We start from the raw sequence: 18,081 nt of genomic DNA on the forward strand, positions 1-18,081 counted from the left end.
GAGGTCAGCTAGTGTAGATACTTCGCAAGGCTATGAACAGGGTTTTTCAGGGCTCAGTATCTACTGCGTGCATAACTGTAAGTTTAAAAGGACAAAGAGCAATAACGCCACCTCCACAACCTCGGGAAACCTTACCGGGTTAGCAGGTATTCTGGCTCGGGTTGCATACTGACTCACTCTCGTGCGGTAATTTCCGACCGCGTACATGCAGTGAAGGGGTTGCGATGAAAGCCACCATGCACCAGCTGCCGAGAGGTGCTCGCTGGTACTTGGTCCCTGGGCAGAACGGTGCCTGCTGGCAGAGTTTTTCAGCATCCCATTAGGGAGGTGGATCCGGTGAGGTCTGTACCTGGCAGAAAATTGATTGGGGAATCAGGCAGCTGTAACAGAGTCTCTGGTGGCCACGTCCCTGCTGTATTTAACAAAGACCACTAAGCGGAGCAAAGAAGCTATGTCTGCGAGTCTACTCATGCAACAATTGCACTGTCCCATACAAGGGACTTAAGGGACTCTGCTTAAGACTTGAGCTCTTAGAACAAACCTCAGAAAAACCAATGGGACTTTTTCTTTTTCTTTTTTTTTTTTGCATTGTGGGATTTTGGTCTTTAACACTCTTCCCATACCTGAAGGTGAGATCCATACACTCAGGATTGGTTATGTCCCTGACTTTCAACGATAATGGTGGCATAAAAGGCACACTTGCTTTTACCACAATGCTGCCTTAGAGGCCTAACTCTAGAGATGCACAAGAAGAGAATAGAGTGTTGAATTTTCCTGCTAAAAACCTGTTCTCAAAATACATAATTATCCTATTTCCATAAAAATCAGAGATGCTGCATGTAGAAAGGAATGCCTCTAGTTTTCTGGTCTATCTTTGTTCATTGCACTAGTATCATCAATATCTTTGAAAATAAAATTGCAGTGACCTCCATGTCACTCTTTTTCACCGTGTACAACATTTTATATTGGAGAGGAGCTCATTTCCTTGTTTAACAAATAACTTTTAATTTTGACCAGTAGTGATACTGATGCATCCCCTAAAACACAAGCACAAAGACTGAAACAGTTCTTAAGCATAATTCCACAATTAAAAAAAAAAAAACAAACAAACAAACCAACAACAAACCCCCCTGCCCAAAACCCCAAACATACCTGAAAGTCATGCATTTGCCAGTACCTGATACGAGGAGCTAGGAATTTCAGATGAAGGATTAGATGGGCAGCCACTGTGATTTTCCAAGTGATTCTTTCTGCAGGAAGCTCTTGTGACAGCAAATTAGACTGGTGACCCAGACTTTCTTACAGCTGCTGCCACTGGATGCACACCCAACTGTGGAGTGGCATTATCTTGATAGAGAAGCTCTAGCAAGCAGCCGGTGGACAGCAGTGCCTGAACACAGCACATGACAGCCTTTAAAACATGGTTTGAAGTGACCGAGGCCCCAAGAAACACTTCTGCCAGAGAAGCGTTCATTTTACCTGTGAGCAAACTTCAGTGCAATGAAGACACTAAGACTACAGCTTGCTGGTAGACACCACTATACAATGACTGAGCCCTTCATATGGCAGCTGATCTGTACACGTGCAAGAATCCGCTACTCAGTAAAAGCAAGGCTGGTGTTTTATGAAAGGGTAATGGAAACAGTTTGCACTTATGAACTGGGATTACGAATTGGCTGTACATCAGTTAGATGTGTGGGAAACTTTATTTTTTCCCCTCCCTGTGTTAAAAAGACGAAGAGTCACAAAACAAGCGTTGAGCTAGAAATAAATCATTTATTTTAAAACAATACAGGTTAATAAATAGATTAGTTATCAGAAAACTTAATAAATAGCCTTTTATAATTTACACAAGGCAAATACAACATGCCTATAACTATTTCTTAAAAAGCAAAGAGAGGAAGCTTGACTTGTAAGCCATTAACAAATCTATATATACATTATTTGGAAGCTAGTAAAATAAACCATTTTTATGTGATCTGTAGTAACTATATTGCAATAGCATTGAAGCAACCAAACCTGACACTGTATGTTTGTTGCCATCCACCTTTTCCCCATATCCCATTATAACTATTTTATACATTCCAGGAAATAAAAAAAAAAAAAGTAAGTAAAAAAAAAAGTTCCACAGTTGAAAAAAGATTTAACTTAAAAATACTCCTTTTGTGTAATATTTTCCACTCTGCAGAGCAACTTTCGGGGGAGGGGAGGGGGGCAGGGAGAACCACAACAACAACAAAAGAAATATTTGCAGCTTTTAAAAAAGATTTCTTAACCCATAACATTTCAACACTGCTGTCTGAAACACTTGGGCACTAGTAATAATAATTGTTGACATCATTGGTGCCTAACATGGTACACGGTAAAATTCGGCATCACTTAAAACCATACTCAGTAGCACCAAAGAATTATTACAAAGACTAATCTCTAAAGAAAAGATAACAGGTCATGGATAAACCTTTGATAACATTTGATTTAACAGCAAAACTTCAGCAGTCACACCATCTCAAGACAACTGAGGAAGATCTGTAGAATCCTTGATGTTTTGTATTTATGAAACAAGAAGGTGAGAGGGGTTAACGTGCAAACAACAGCCCACCTTTAAGCACTCCATTTTTTAATAACCCCAAATCTTTCTTCACATACAAACCCTCTATTTTTTAAATTAAAAAAAAAAGAAAGCTAAACCTCAGATTCTAGTATTTCAACAAATAAAATCCAGTGTTTTCATTTTTCAGTGCTAGTGACTTCAGAAAAATACATATGTTAAATATAAACTGAGATTACTGATAGGCAGCCTCACCTGTCAAACTGTGATATGACAGGTTCTTATTAATGTTAGTTGCAGCTGACTAATAAATAGGCTCTATTTACACATACAGAGTCCTGGAAAGTCAATACAGCAGATAACTTGTTTAGATATTTTTCTTTTTTACATAAGTATTTAAGATGTTACAAATTTTTTTTGTTCTTGTGGTTGTATCAAAAAGGTTTCTATTCTCCTACTGAACATTTGAGGGATTTTTGTTTTTGACAACTAATAAAGATCGTGACTGACACGTAAATCCTCCATACACTGAAGGGATAATGATCAAAGAGTTGTCTTCAAGTGAGTACCAAGTAAATGTTTGACAAGTATAACAGAAGCCAGACATACGGTGTGGAACACCTTTCATATGGATTCGAATTTCATTCAAATGCATCCCACCACTGTAATGCGTCCACTTTCTGTATGCGTAGCCTCTCCCACTTCTACTTTGGAATCAGAACTGAGGTTATCTGGCTGGTAGCTATCAATAAACATAATGCAAAGAGAACATGGAAAGGGCAGACCTGTGAGGGATACCGAAGCTCAGGAGACAACTATGCACATTTGCTCCCTGAGATGATGGAACTCAGATATCTGTCTTATTCAAAGTGCTTACTTGTCAAAGAGGTGGGAAAAAAAAATAAAGAGGGAATGGCTAAAATTCAACTTCAACGGTGCCTCCTTTTAAATCAGAAAGCAATGGGACTAAAAAAGGTAGGACATCTAGAACGAGGAGGGCGTAGGATGGAGGGGGAAAGAATCATACCAACAGCGACAACATAAAATGCTAATACATTTCTAAAGTTAGAACTGAACCAGATCCAGGTACAGCAGAACTCAAAAGAACACTGCTGCATACTGAACAAAGTAGTAAAAATAAAGGTTTACATTATTTAGCATTCATGGTGCAAAAGGCTGCAGATATTTATAAATGATGTGCAAGGCCACAAGAATTTATTTCACCTTATATGCTGGCTTTTGACATCTCTGCTTTAAACAAGGTTACCTAGACATCTCTAGAAAGCTCATCACAGATGAGGAGCAGCTGGGGAGAAGGGAAGAAACCTATGCAGACCTTTACCAGCTGTAAGGTTGGCCAGAGGACCCGAGAACACGGCTGCTACTTTACTCTTACTCTGCATAGGGGGTGCTCATCAAGTAAACTTGTGTGTACAGAGCAGAATATGGCAAAGTTTAGACAGGGCAGTCAAGTTATTCTGTATCTAATATTTCCTAATAATTTGCGTACGCACCTAACATACCAGGGTAGGCACTTTCTAAATAAATAGGAATGAATTTTATAACAAAACAAGACAAACAAATATGGCCAAAGGAGGACTAAGATAAGACCATGATCATTTCCGTTTTAACCTAAAGAGTCCTCAGAGATTAAAGGCTAGTACAAAACCAACACGCAACTCATGCACTCTGAATTTGAATTTTGAAAAGACAACATGACTGCTTCAAGAAACAGCTAACATTGTTTTAAAAAGTAGGTCTCTATAGGTCTGATAACCTATGTACAATTCCAGTTTCAAACAAAAAAAGGGAATTAATATGACAAAACATAACTGTCTGCTGACCACCAAGATACCATCTTCCAATCAATAATGGACAGACGTTAGTTTTAACCAGCTTTCACAGTCAAATTCCCCTCATCTACAATTCTGAAACTTTCTAGAAACCATGCACAATATTTGAAAAATCCATGAAGACGGCCTTTTCTCTGCTAGCGCTATTTTATTTCACCAAGACACCTAGTTTCCGTGCTGGCCTATAACAATGTGCGTTTCTGCCAACTCAGAGTCATTGTCCCCAGTCTGGCATTATAAAGCAAGCTTCCAAATAACACAGAGGGGCTCTTACTCTCTCAGAGCAGTCCCTTCAGAATACTACATCTTTACAATTCACTGTTCACAATTATTGCTGCCATCAGAAGGGCTTATAACATTCCCTTTAAATGAAAATGGAGGCTGAGTTTTAAGGTAACATTAATTCAGCTCAACAAAAAACAACATGAGAGTGGACAGTATTACTCTCCTTTAATCAATGTCCACATTCCTGTCAGCCAGCCACAAAGCTACATTCATACTTTCTTGATAAAGTGTTATGAACTTTTTCAAATGCTGTCTCATAATCATCTTGGGTTTTTTGTTTGTTTCAGGAGATGTTCTGTACTAGAGATGTTGAGTTCCACTGTACCCTTCCTTTTTGTATTTAAATGGAACCCAACATTCATTACTTTTCAAGCTTTCCTTACAAGTTTTTCACTCCTGATGGTTTAACTACCAAATATAAGTACAACATGAAAATTAACTCTTTCTTTGACATTACCAATATTCTCTAAATGGTTTAAACGGAACAGTTCAGAATCATTCCCATCATAGCTTAAGCTATTTGTACTACTTGTCAAAGTATTATTGCTGAACTGTTCACACAGGTCTATAAATTACTGGATCTGAATGTATATCCCTGTTGGCTATCTGAAACTCAGCTCTCTGAATGCCTATGGCTTTTTCAGTCTTTAACCTCATTTTCCCACATTACAAGAGGATTGGACCATCTCTTTTTGAGCTGTGAGAAATCTCACACTCTCCTCTCTCTTAAATTTCTTTTTCTGTGGTTGTTGCTTATCAGCTACTTCACAAAAGGGTTTCCTGTATTTAGTCACTTAACAGTCCTCCCGTAGATTACCTCTTCCCATTAGGACTATGGGTATTTCAGAAACTGTCAAGGCATCGAAGGGCTTCAGTTCAGGTTTGTAAATTCTTCCAAAAATGTGTGGCTTCTTCTGGATGCTTTACACGTTTAGAATTTGAATACAGTCCAATATTATAGACAGTGAAATTGAGTTATTAAACCAGTATAGGCCAACTGAAACAGATACATTCACATTTATGCAGTATTTCTGGATTACAAAGGCACTGAAATAGTTCTGAGCTGCTTACAAATAAGCCACCGTATAGGCAATGAGTCTGTGCATCATTTCCACATCCTCCAAAGTCTTTCTGTCTGCTCCAAATTAAAAACTCAGATGAATGTGGTATGTCTTAATGCACATAAGTTACAAAGAAAAATGCATACCTGGACACTACCATCAGCTGATAAGTAATTAGTGAAAGATTTTTAAGGGTCCACTGCTCCGTATAAAGAATTCAATTTAAAATTCCCCAGCGTCTTCACCGTATGGCAGACCATGCTGCCGAGACAGTCACTAAAAAGGACAAATCTGCAGTCCACGGATCAACCAACATTTGTCTTAGAATTCACAGCCTTGACGGTGAACACATTGCTATATTGAGATTAACAAATTGTTCCACTCACTTTTTCCCCCCATATTTTAATCACTCATGAAAGGTATCAGATTGATTGCATTAGAAACTGATGTTCTCTGCCCACAGAAACGGTACCTCAGAAGCCACAATACAAGTTTTCACGCATGTCTGTCAGAATATTCCCCAATCTTTTCTGATGGATTACCTTTTACAGTAAGGAAATACATCAGTCTCTATGCTGAATCAATCAGTGGTTTCAATTAAGGTCATTTATTGTGTTGACTGGGATACATGGACAACTGTTCCTTTGAAACTGGATGGAGGCCTCCAATTCATTTCATGTAGGCCACCAACTCATCAGAGGGTGACCACCAACCTGAATCATATTTGAATCAGTGACCTAGAAATGAAAGGCTCTGCATCCTTTCCTGAACCATCCAGTTTCCCCTCAAAAAATATTTTAATCTGTCTTCATGTTAGGTTTATTTAAATCCCCGATATTGAAGTTGAATTCCTTGAAGACTTGTATAAGAACAATTCCAATAGATACTGTGGTGAATCCACAAGCCATTCCCAAGAAATCTACCACTCCTACATTACTCCACTCCCTGAAAAGGATGGCTGAAGCCAGCAGGACTAGGGTGGTGAACACAACATAGTAGATGGCACCAAACACAGAGGAGTCAAAACATTCCAGTGCCTTATTGATGTATCTGAACTGAATGATAATGCTACATCCTAATACTGCCAGAAGTACCAGACAGAGGTACAGAGCCCTTTGACTCGAGGGGTTATTGTGAAAGATATCTTGAGCAGCCAGCCCAATGCCTTTTGTGCTGGGAACAGTGAAACTGCCCAACAGAGAGCAAATACTGATGTAAACCATGATATTAGTAGGTCCATGAGCTGGAGCTATCCAGAAGATAAGCAGGAGAAGCATTAGCAGCACTACGCAGAGATAACCCACGAAAACTGGAAAACAAAAAGAAAACAAGATAATAGCAAGGTGAAAACTCTCGGTCCTCTACAGATTTTAGCAGGCAAATCATGTCATACCAGTGAACTACAGGAATACACTAGGATTAAGATTTGCTATTGAAAATAGATCCAAATCACTGAGCTTTCAGAGATGTGGGCATCTGTAACTGATGATGTTGTCATCTTCTTTGGGTACAACAAATCATCATGTAGTAAGATACACACTGTTGCAGATTTGAAATTGGATTTAAGATGACTTTTTAAATTTTATTCTCTCTTCCCTCAGGCTTATACTCCTTAAAGCCCCCTGTGACAGACAGCAGTGATAACACCTCATTCATAAGCAGTTCAGTAAAGCACGGTGCGTGGATCTAGCAAAGAGCTTAAACGTAAAGATCCCATTAAGGTGAGCAGGGAGAGTTGGAAGAAGTGGGAAGTTGTATCATTTACATTACAGCATCAGTACACAGACCAGACTCGTGAAAAACATTTGATGCTTTACAGTTTTAAAGAACTATATTTGCAATTAATTTTGATAAGATTGAAATGGTAAATTTAGACCGGAGTATTTGTTTTCTTTTCTCTGTTTGCAATTTTTTTTTGATAGCTGATGTTATTAGGTTTGAGTTTCTCTCACCTAAAGCAAGTAAAGGAAATAACAATAGCTGGCAGCTTAGCTCTTATGCAAGAAAAAGTAAAAGCGAGTCTGGTGCTTATTAGCATTAGCATGTGTCCTCCAGAAGCCAGATGGGCTTTACATTCTCTGTGAGAAAGAACAGGCATTTCAGCATGTCTTAACAGCGTATTTCTACACACCTTTACTGTGCAAAGAAATCTGCTTGGAACATAACTGGTATCTAGTATAAACTTTTAATTAAAAAATAAAACAAACAAAGGCAGAATTAAAGAACAAAAGACAATCGGTATTTTTTGTTTTGTATAACACAACTTAAATTGAGATCCTAGAATCACACCTTTCATCTCTAAGTAGCAAGATACGCTTTTTCGTAATTTTAGAAAATTGCAAGTTCAAAGGGCCATTGTTCTGAGGTTGCTGTGCAGGATAATGTTTTCAAAACCATCCACATTTTCCTTTCTGTGCATAGGTATCAACAAATCTGATGAGTTCCAAGTACAGTAAGGCATAGTTTTACCACACAAAAGCTATACTGGTTTCCCTCTGTCACATCATGGTTTCTTCAGAAGTCAATTCTCCTACCTGATGGAAGTGGTACACCTCTTCCTCCTGCTTACTCTTGATCAATCTCACAAAATCATTATGAGTTAATAAAATAACAAAGTACCTGGATTTGTCAGCTTCTCTTCAAGCTCAGCCTGAGTTGTTACACTCTCTGACTTTGGGGAATGGATGATGAGAACAACAGACCCAGCGCAGCTCAGCAAACATCCCAGCTTGCCAAGAATGTTCAGTTTTTCTTTCAGTAAGTAAGAGGCTAAAATGGACCTTTCAAAAAGAGGAAGAGAATTAAAAGTTTGAGTACATCCTGTTAATAGTGCTCTAACAGTGATGTGCCACACAAATTTCCCTCTTAAAGGAACAGTATCAAATGTTGCTGGATCTTTGACCAAATGTTGGTGGATCTTCAAAATGCTTTTCTGACTTATCTTAGGAAAGATGCATCCAGTCTCAGTCTTATTCAATCCTTGATGTCTCATTTCAGGAAAACAAACCCCTCATCCCAAAAACTAGCACTACATCACCCCCTCCCAAAAAACCAAACCCCCAAAACAGACATCTGGCATCCAAGGCATATCTAACTGCTAACAATTTGGTGAGATATCACTAAGTCCCATTGTACAGGCGCTATACAGTCATTTAATCAAAGTGACCTTCGGTTACAAAAATCACAGGGCTCAGCTCAGACACATAGCTGACCAAAATACATAAAACTATGCAGCCTAGGATAAAATAATAGGTGGTAAGTAAAGCACCATCAGTGTGCTTTGTAGTGTATAAAACTATGGACAGCCATGAAGCCTGTACAAAGTGATCTACGCTCTGAGGTAGATGACCAGTGCAGTCAGATACACAATTCAGCAGCCAACAGTAAGCGACAGAAAAATCTTGAAGAATGCACAGCTTTGTTTTTAAATAATCGTACTTTTTCACTGCAGTAGTTTCACAACTGTAGTTTAGCTATTCACAAAACATTTAGTCGCATATTAAACTCCTTTTAGGAACACTCACTGCCTTTTTTGTTCCCTCCTCTCACATGAACATAGCACGCAAGAAGCTGTGGGCATGCATATGTAAAGGACTCCCTCGCTTCAGGAAAGCAAGGCCAAATCCAATTAAATGAAAATCAGCATCAATAAACACATGTGGGCTGTGGATAGTGGGGGAGGGAAAGAATGTGAGACAAAAGGAAAGATCTACATAGTAAGGGAACTGTGAATAAGAGAATAGGCAGAAGAGTCCAGAATAACTACAATGAAGGGGACAAAAAAAAAAAAAAAAGAAAAAAAAAAAGATGTTTATCTATTCCAGATTATAGCAATAGTTAAATGCTCAGGAACCTTTTCTCCACCATTGCATTCCCCTCGCGCCACTTTGCTGCACAAAATGGGAATAGGTGACATTATAACACATCAGTAACAATCATCAGGCTGACATCTTCTCAGTGGACCTCCAGTGAACACTGAGTCTATCCAACATTTTATTAAGTAGTAACAACATTCAGATAAGAACAAGAAAAGCAAACTCTTACCCAAATGGAACGCCAAGAGCTCCCAAGGGTGTCACTAGCACAGTTGGGACTGCAGTGTAGGCCAAGAAATTCCCTATTTGACCCAGAGCCACTGTCAAGAGAACCAGAAATAAGCCTTTAAATCCCTTTGTAAAAAAAAGTAATGAAAACTTACCCAATCCTGTTTGGGAAAGACTGAGCTAACTGGAAAACAGATGTTACAAATTTGCTTAGCTCTGTTAATTTTGCACTTAAACAAAATGGCTGAAATTTTTTTATATTTTAAAATTATTTTTAATATAGGGTTTATATTTGCCACACAAGAAGTTCCAAGAGGGCACAGTCAATTATCTCATTTGCAACTTCTCTTAGTTGAATATAAATAAGACTATGAATTAGAAAGACTCATGGATCACACTCAAATATCTCAATATTGCATTCAAATATTTACATGAGGTGGGTTAAAAGTACATATACCCCATGATTTCAGCTTTACAAGTGCATACACTTAACATGAATGCACTTGGTTACAGCTCCTAACAGCAGTATTACCTTTTGGGGGGTAAATAAGGACAGTACGGAGGAAAGGAATCTCATAATGAAATGCTAAGCTCATGCATAAGGGCTCTTCAGTAGACCGCATCAAATTTTTACACCACTATACAACATCAAAGGTAATTCCTGACCACTGTAAAAAGAAGAGATCCTTGACAAGTCACAGTTACAGCCTCACAATCTTATTGTTTGCCTTCCCCCAATAAAAGCAATTTCCAAAATGCACCACATTATTGCACATCACAGCTGTGATAAACAGTTGATGTGTTCAAGTTTTCATTTTAAAAAGAGAAGCTGGATGGTTTTGCAAGTTCTGGCAAGTTTATAAGAGGTCAGCATGATGCCTGCATAGTTACAGGGTCTGTGGTAACCTTGAGATTGAACACAAATTACACACAGCTCAAATTTCCAGTTGATGTTAAAAGCCATTAACAGCATTTAAAAACATTTCAAGAATCCAAGCTGTCTTTATGCTCAGGCTGGCATTGCCCTTGACTATCAAATATCATTAACATCATCCTGTTCTTTACACCTGCAAAGCACTGTGGACACGTTAATTAATTTACCAAATCAGCTCACATTATCAGTAGAGCTGAAGACCTGTGTAACCTACAGGAAACACGAAGGAGACAAACAAATTTACAAAACTGCAGAGTGTGGCAAAATTATACTAATTCAATTCACTGAGGCTTTCTCTATGTGCAGGAGTGAGCCAGAGAAGCTAATGAGCAGCATTTCTACAGCACAAGAGTCAGTGCTGGTTTCCTGAATTCTCCCTGCCCCTGGGAACAGAGTAACTCAGCTATCAGCCTCAGGCTTGGTTTTCAGCAGACGTTATGTGGCAACTTTGGCATTATCTTCAAGGCATCCAAAGGCACTGGAGCCGATCTTTCACGGAGGACAGGGCACAGCTGGCACGCTGCATTTCTGCAGATCACATACACTTCCAAGTGACTCTGACAATAGGTTCCTTTTTTTGGAGGTCAGGTGCCTTAACTTTCTGGTGGAAGCATCCTAACAGATGGGGTTACAGATCCATAAATTAGGCCTTTGAAGCTCCAAACTGCACATATTGTAAGGCAACTGAACTTACCAGAAGTTTTCAGTATCACCACGGAGTAACAGTAACAGTCTCTTACCACCATGAATGACAGACCAGGACTAAGACCAATTTGAAAAAGAATCTCAATAACTGTTACCATCTCCCTGATGCTGAGGACCTTTCCTGCCAACCCATCCAACTCTGTCTGGATAGAAATTCCTCTCCAGATGCATCAATGCTGTAAGTCAAGACACGGCTTCAGTTCCTGAAGGCACAGCAAGCTTTAAGCTTGCTAAAGGAGTACCAACATCCCTCAAGTGATTGCAACACAAAACTTGATGCACACTGACATGTCTACATTAGCAAGGAGACCAGGAGTAGATCCGTACAGCAAAAGATGTCTGCTCTACACATCTCAGGTGTTTTATTTCACACTGACTTCAGCCTGCTCCCACAGACTGAAAGTCTATTTGCAGCTGGTGTGCATTAGGCATGTTCCTAGAGTGCATCTTCCAGCCTGGTTTCACCTTAAAGTCTGGCTGAGGAGCTCCAACACAGCTCCACAACATGACATAAAGACCAATCCATGGAGACAAGCAGTAGATTCACTTCAAAAGTGCATTCCTCGTCTGCAACAAAACACTAACACAGATTTATCCACTATAAAAACCAGCCACATCTACGCTGCTATCAAAACCTGCACTGAAACTAATTAATTAGGCAATTAATCAGTTTAATGCTCACTGAAATACCTGTACACATGCTGCAATTACTCTTATGACTTTTAAAAAAAAATCTCTTAGCAGAATCTGTAGCCCTTCCTTTGAAGTCTTCAGTAACCCAGCAGATACCAAGGCCCCAAAATGGATAGGCAGAGTTATGCTGAGTCAGCATGCCACCACAGAAATGCCTGTTCACCATCTGAACAAATACTGTGAAAACAAGCTGATAGAGTTCATGCAGGATTTGTTAGTCCTCCAAACTCCAAATTCCCTGCTTGAGAAAATGGTGTCAGCTGTTACAATTTCACCCAGATAGCTGGGGATATTGCTAATTCCCCAAACATTGCCTTTTTCTACATCCCATAGATGCCCGTCTGGCCCTTGCTGTTGCTGTTTGTGACTCTGCTGCAATTCTGAATCGATAATATCCTTAAACAATTCTTCCTTTGGTTCCTTTGCAAACTCACTGAGGCTTTGTTTTGAAATACCTGCACCTAGCTGATGGACAAAAGCCAAATGATACCCTTCCCTTCAGCTATTTTGCCTTCATTTAATTCCATCAGCTCTTTTAAGCATGAAATTGTTTTCTCTGATTCACCAAGATAAATTCCTGTAAGAAAACCTCTGTTATTTTAACTCCTTCTGCTTGGATATTCAAGACAGGAGCCTCACGACAGCAATAAACAGCAGTGATTAACGCACAGATTTATTGCTACTTAGGCAGTAGGGAACCCGGCAGAGGAGGAAGTTGACAAAGGCCTACTTCAGCTCAGGTTAAATTAGCTGAGGACTTTTCTCTGAAGCTCTGTTGCCTTCTACACCTGCTGTGCCCTTTGTTCTCCAAGGGATCTATCAGTTTCCATTCCTTTTGCATAGTTTGAAGACAACCAAAACGGAGACTTACCCTGCTGCTATGAAACTAAGGGCACAACTGGATTCATAGACTTCTCAGGTACAGCATCAGAACATTTCCAAACAATTCCCAAAAGGCTGGATTAGAGTCTAAAAGTGAGGTAGGATTTTAACCTCGTGGGTAGACCTAGAGTTGAACTGCAAGAGGAGAAAGCTAGCTGCTCCCCATGGTCTGGATTCACATCAGAGAGTGAATTTAGCTTGAGCAGAGTTTACAGAGATAGCAAGAGTGAAATTACACTGATCTCATATCAGCACCACACAAGGCTTCACATTAATCTTGCAGATTAAAAGCAAAACTGAAACTATCTGTCAAACTAGAAATCAAAAAGGATTTTTTTTTTTTAATCAAGGCTGGCTAAGGGCTTTCTGATCTAAAAAATAACATGTACTCAAAGAGCCCTTTTGTGCAGAGAAACAATTTCTTATTCAGCATTGGCTTTTATTAAAAACTGATCAGACCAGTGCGACCCAGAGACAAAAACCATGCAGGAGCCCAGAGTCACAGCAGCGCATGGCTGCCAATGGCTGCAAGTACCAAATAGTTTGGAAATCTGGAAAGATGTCTGACTTGGGATTGTCCCAGCTCTTTGCTTTCTTAAACACTGTCAGACACAGTAGCCAGAGTGAGAGTTTACTAAAGGTGGGATATTTCTGAGGGATGGGAATTTCATGATAAGTGAGAGTGAGATTCAAGATGAGAACCCAGATTTCCTGATGTCTCATTTCACCATCTAACCTTAAAAAGAAACCAAAACAAACAAACAAAAAAATCCCCCAACCAACAACAACAACAAAAAAAAAGCTTTAAGATACTTAGATACTTACTTGCAATAGTGCCAGACCACCATACTATATCTGTTAAGTATGAAGTACCTGGAAGAGGAAGTATAGGAAGATGTATTAGAAAAATATGAAATTGCAATGTTGGAACTACAAAATAGAATAATTTCAACAGTGTCAGCTATTAAGGACCTTCATCTTAACCCTGTTTTTCAAGGCAACTGAAAGGCAGGGAAACAATGAGAGAGGGTGCTCAGATTTGGCCTAAGTGTCCAAGTTGGACTTCCTTAGTCAGACGTTCTGGTTTCCAGTGAAGCACCTATGTGACGCTAACATGGTATTACTTAGAAGAGCATCCAAAATGTCACCAAATGCTTCTGAAGGTGCCATTGAAACACACAAATCAGAACCACCATTGAAGAATGGGAAACGTACCAGAGGAGGTTTAGATTGGACGTGAGGAAAAACTTTTTCTCCCAAAGAGTGGCCAGGCACTGGAATGGCCTGCCCAGGGAGGTGGTGGAGTTGCCGTCCCTGGCAGTGTTCAAGAGGCAGCTTGATGAGGAGCTACAAGATATGGTTTAGTAGCTGTGGCAGCAATGGTAGTGGGAAGACGGTTGGACTAGATGATCTTATAGGTCCCATCCAACTATGTGATTCTATGATTCTATGATTCTACGGTATGTGAAAAAACAGGATTTGGATAACTAGTTTGCTAATACAACCTCAATGGAATTGTATCAGAGAAACTGCAGCAGAGAAATTGTTTTCACACACAGTTTTGGCAGTACTATGGCGTGGACTGATCCTCCTGCATTTGAGCATTAGAAAATGCTACAACTGAAGCCTCTGAATTCCTGACATATTGCCACGTTTCAAAGAGAGAAGTAAAAACTCTGGATTGTCTCTTAGTGTCTCCCAAGCTCAAGGATTATTATTTTTATCATCAGATTACAGGCTCTTGCCTTGGGATGCCCCTGCGCACCAAATTTTATAAGTTCTGCTTCTGTAGAACCTCAAAGCTAATGACCGCTTACTAAACTAAAGCCTGGCCTCCGCCGAGTGCAACCTCGGCATCGCGCTATGCTCTTATGTTCTGCTCCGCATTTATTTAGGAAGATGCTCTCTCAAGAGCTGCTAGAGCAATAGGCAATATTGTACCTACTCTGAAATCCCAAATGCAAGAAAAACACTGTAATCTATAACTCTGGAGACATATAAAATATTAAGCACTTGGAAATCACACTATATAATTGAAATGAGATGGAAGATGACTAATGAAAATGAGCAGCTTTACAGTGGGTGTAGTAATTTTTTAGACTTTTGTTATTGCATATAAAATAAAAACACTGTGGGGGGCACAAATTATAGAAAATATTGACTCAAGTAAGATAACTGTGCAAAATATTTGTCACCTGCTGCTTTTTCAAACTAAGCAAGGATTACTAATTGCATTGATATTGTATTATTGATTCAACAGAGGAGATGATAGAAAAGGCTTGAAGTGCCTCCTTGTTAATTATACAACACCTACTGAAGCCAGTGGAAAAAAAGACATCAACTGACACTGACGATCTTGGACTCGCAGCTCTGACTGCTAGATTCAAGGCAGAACTGCACTGCTTCACAACGTTAAAGAAAAACCCTAGAGAAACCAAGGGTATTTGCCTGGACGTTTCCACACCGAGCAGGGCAATAGGAAATACTATCAATTGCTCTGCAAGATACACAAATAGACGTCAGTAATATCTTCAAAACAGGATGTTTTACAGCTGCCAGTGCTGAGAAGGCAGGCATGCACCCAGCACCCACTTCACCCAGTGCCCTGCTGAAAGCTCTTCAGGAGTAATCAGACCCAACTACACTGCAAAAATGGAAACTTCCTCCAACTGCCTTGGGATGGAAAGACATTCCTTTCTCTTGTGTTTTCTCACTGTCTCCCTTACAAAAAAAAAATATTTGTATTTATGATGCAAATGGGATCTCTCTGTGGACCATAAAAATTGATTACAGCCATCTTGGAGGGAAAGGGAGACTATTCTTGCAACACGGTAGTTTGTCTGAGGCCCTTAACCATAAGGTCATTGCAGAAAAGGCAAATAAACTTGTTAGATCAGGCTGCCAGCTGGTAGTAATGCAGTTATAGAATCACAGAATCATAAAACAGTTAGGGTTGGAAGGGACCTTTAAAGGCCATCTAGTCCAATCCCCCTGCAAGGAGCAGTGACATCTCCAACTAGATCAGGTTGCTCAGAGGCCTGTCCAACCTGGCCTTGAATATTTCCAGGGATGGGGCATCAAGTTACAGTGTTCCAGCACTCTCATTGTAAATTTTTTTTCCTTATATCCAGTCTGAATCTACCTCCCACTATTTTAAAACCATTACCCCTTGTCCTATTGCACCCAGCCCTGCTGAAGGGTTTCTCCCCATCTTTCTTATAAGCCCCTTTTAGGTACTGGAAGGCCGCTACAAGGTCTCCTTGAAGCCTTCTCTTCTCCAGGCTGAACAGCCCCCAACTCTCTTAGCCTGTCCTCATAGGAGAGGTGCTCCAGCCCTTCGATCATCTTCGTGGCCCTCCTCCGGACTCGCTCCAACAGGTCCACATCCAAGTGGAAGTGGACACATTGCAAGTTGCAAGCTTGCTCTGCTCCACTGCACCCACCCTGAACACGCTGGATGCAGCAGGCACTGGAAATGCACTGCTGCTCTGACACTGATCATCTCAAATACATGTATGCATATAGAGACATTTACATACACACACACACACGTATACAGAGAAAATACCTAGCATGTCCTGGTCGCTAAAAAGGATTTTTCTTAAGAAAGAGTTCCCAGAACCTATGGACACATGTTCACATACACACAGACACCATCCCCTGCAAAACAAATGGCTATCGGCCACAGAAATACAGCGGAAAGGCCTCATGCAACCTATGTTTACAACTTTTCCCTCACATAAAAGCACGATGTTAAGAACAAATACATAATATATTGCATCTTCCTATATTCAGAGCATCAAGATGCAACTAGCAACTGCTGTTCGGAGGCCGCATACTTTGGGGAGCTCCAGTTGCAGAATAAAATACAGAAGATCTGCACGCTCTGTGAATCTACAGCTTTGTTTTGGCTAAACTGTCCAGGCAGCACAGTCGGTTCCTGAATACGTCCATCTCGGAAAACAGTAAGGAGGCATGGGATTTCAAGATGAAAAATAAAAGAAATAAATTGTTTCATGTTACTGATGTGCTTCTGTTCCCTACAAAAGGGAAGTCACCACGTGACGGTGCTTGTCCGTGGAAGAGCTGTGATACACGAGCGACAAGATGCGCGGGTGCTACTCGGGGCGAGAAACTACCTCCGAGCCCGAGAAACGGGTGGGAAGCTCCTACCAGTGCGTGAAAACACCGCAAGAGAAACCTGCGTGCGCAGGAGCCCCCGCGCTGTGTCACGGGGTGACGGGGGGACCAGCGCAGGCCGCTGGCGGCTGCACCCTCGCTGCCCTCCGCCTGCCGCCCCCTCGTTCGCCCATCGCATCCCCGACTCCGCGCCCCAGCCATCGACCTCCGACGTTAAACACGCTGAGGGTGACAACCTCAGGTCCCGCCGCCTTGGAAGCTGTCCCCCGGCGACACCGCCAACCCCCATCAAAGGCAGAGGGGCTGTCAGGATCCGCTCTCCGCTCCCCCTCCGCCCATCACCGTGCAGCCGCTGCCCTTCCGCGGGGGCGGCCGCGGGGGAGGCCGGGCTGCCCCCTGTGCGGGGTGCACCCACGGGACGCGCGGTGCCGAGGGCGATGCTCCGGAGACCGGGAAGAAGGGAGGGCGGAGGGGAGGAGGCAGGGGAGCCCCGGGGTGGGGGGAAGCTGCCGGCCGCCGCAGCACTGGGGCTCCTACCTCGGCCGCGGGCCCGCACGATCCCCTTCTTCTGCAGGACGAAGGTGGAGCCGTTCACCAGGCTGGAGACCACGGCCACGCTCAAGCCCAGCGACACGGCGGCGGGGCCGGGGCTCTGCGCTGCCCCCTCGCCCGCTCCCGCACCCACCGCCATCCGCATCGCCCCGCCGACGGCTGCTGGCACGGCGGCGGCCCGGGCCCAGCGCACCCGGCAGCGCCTCTGCCCCCGGGACGGGACCCGCCCTGCGCTGCGCTGCGCCGCGCTGCGCGCCCCGCCCCACCCCGCCCCTCCGGGGGCGGCTCCGGGCGGGCACCGGCGGTAGCCGCGGCTCTTGGCGCCTGTCCCGCACGGGGACGGCAGCAGGATGACGTCATAGCCATGGCACTTCTTTCCCACCAC

General features: G+C 41.8%; 1 protein-coding gene across 1 annotated transcript; it reads right to left on the bottom strand.

Moving 5' to 3' along the window:
* Positions 1 to 1,756: 1,756 nt before the first annotated feature.
* Positions 1,757 to 17,856, bottom strand: NIPA1 (NIPA magnesium transporter 1). The gene is made up of 5 exons (XM_086768935.1): positions 17,682 to 17,856; positions 13,830 to 13,877; positions 9,792 to 9,882; positions 8,367 to 8,527; positions 1,757 to 7,056 (listed from the first exon to the last, which is right to left on the bottom strand). The coding sequence occupies exons 1-5, from the start codon at positions 17,839 to 17,841 to the stop codon at positions 6,545 to 6,547; spliced, it is 972 nt and encodes a 323-aa protein (XP_086625061.1). The 5' UTR covers positions 17,842 to 17,856; the 3' UTR covers positions 1,757 to 6,544.
* Positions 17,857 to 18,081: the final 225 nt, after the last annotated feature.

Source organism: Chlamydotis macqueenii, chromosome 1, assembly GCF_036417535.1.
Source record: "Chlamydotis macqueenii isolate bChlMac1 chromosome 1, bChlMac1.mat, whole genome shotgun sequence".
NCBI classification, from domain to species: domain Eukaryota; kingdom Metazoa; phylum Chordata; class Aves; order Otidiformes; family Otididae; genus Chlamydotis; species Chlamydotis macqueenii.

Excerpts from the sequence above, each read along its gene's own strand:
- NIPA1 (XM_086768935.1), bottom strand. The coding sequence starts at position 17,841 with ATGCGGATGGCGGTGGGTGCGGGAGCGGGCGAGGGGGCAGCGCAGAGC. Across the intron at positions 13,878-17,681 it reads CGTGCGGGCCCGCGGCCGAG|GTACTTCATACTTAACAGAT; the intron begins GTAGGAGCCCCA and ends TTCCTCTTCCAG. Across the intron at positions 8,528-9,791 it reads GCTCTTGGCGTTCCATTTGG|GTCCATTTTAGCCTCTTACT; the intron begins GTAAGAGTTTGC and ends TCTTTTTGAAAG.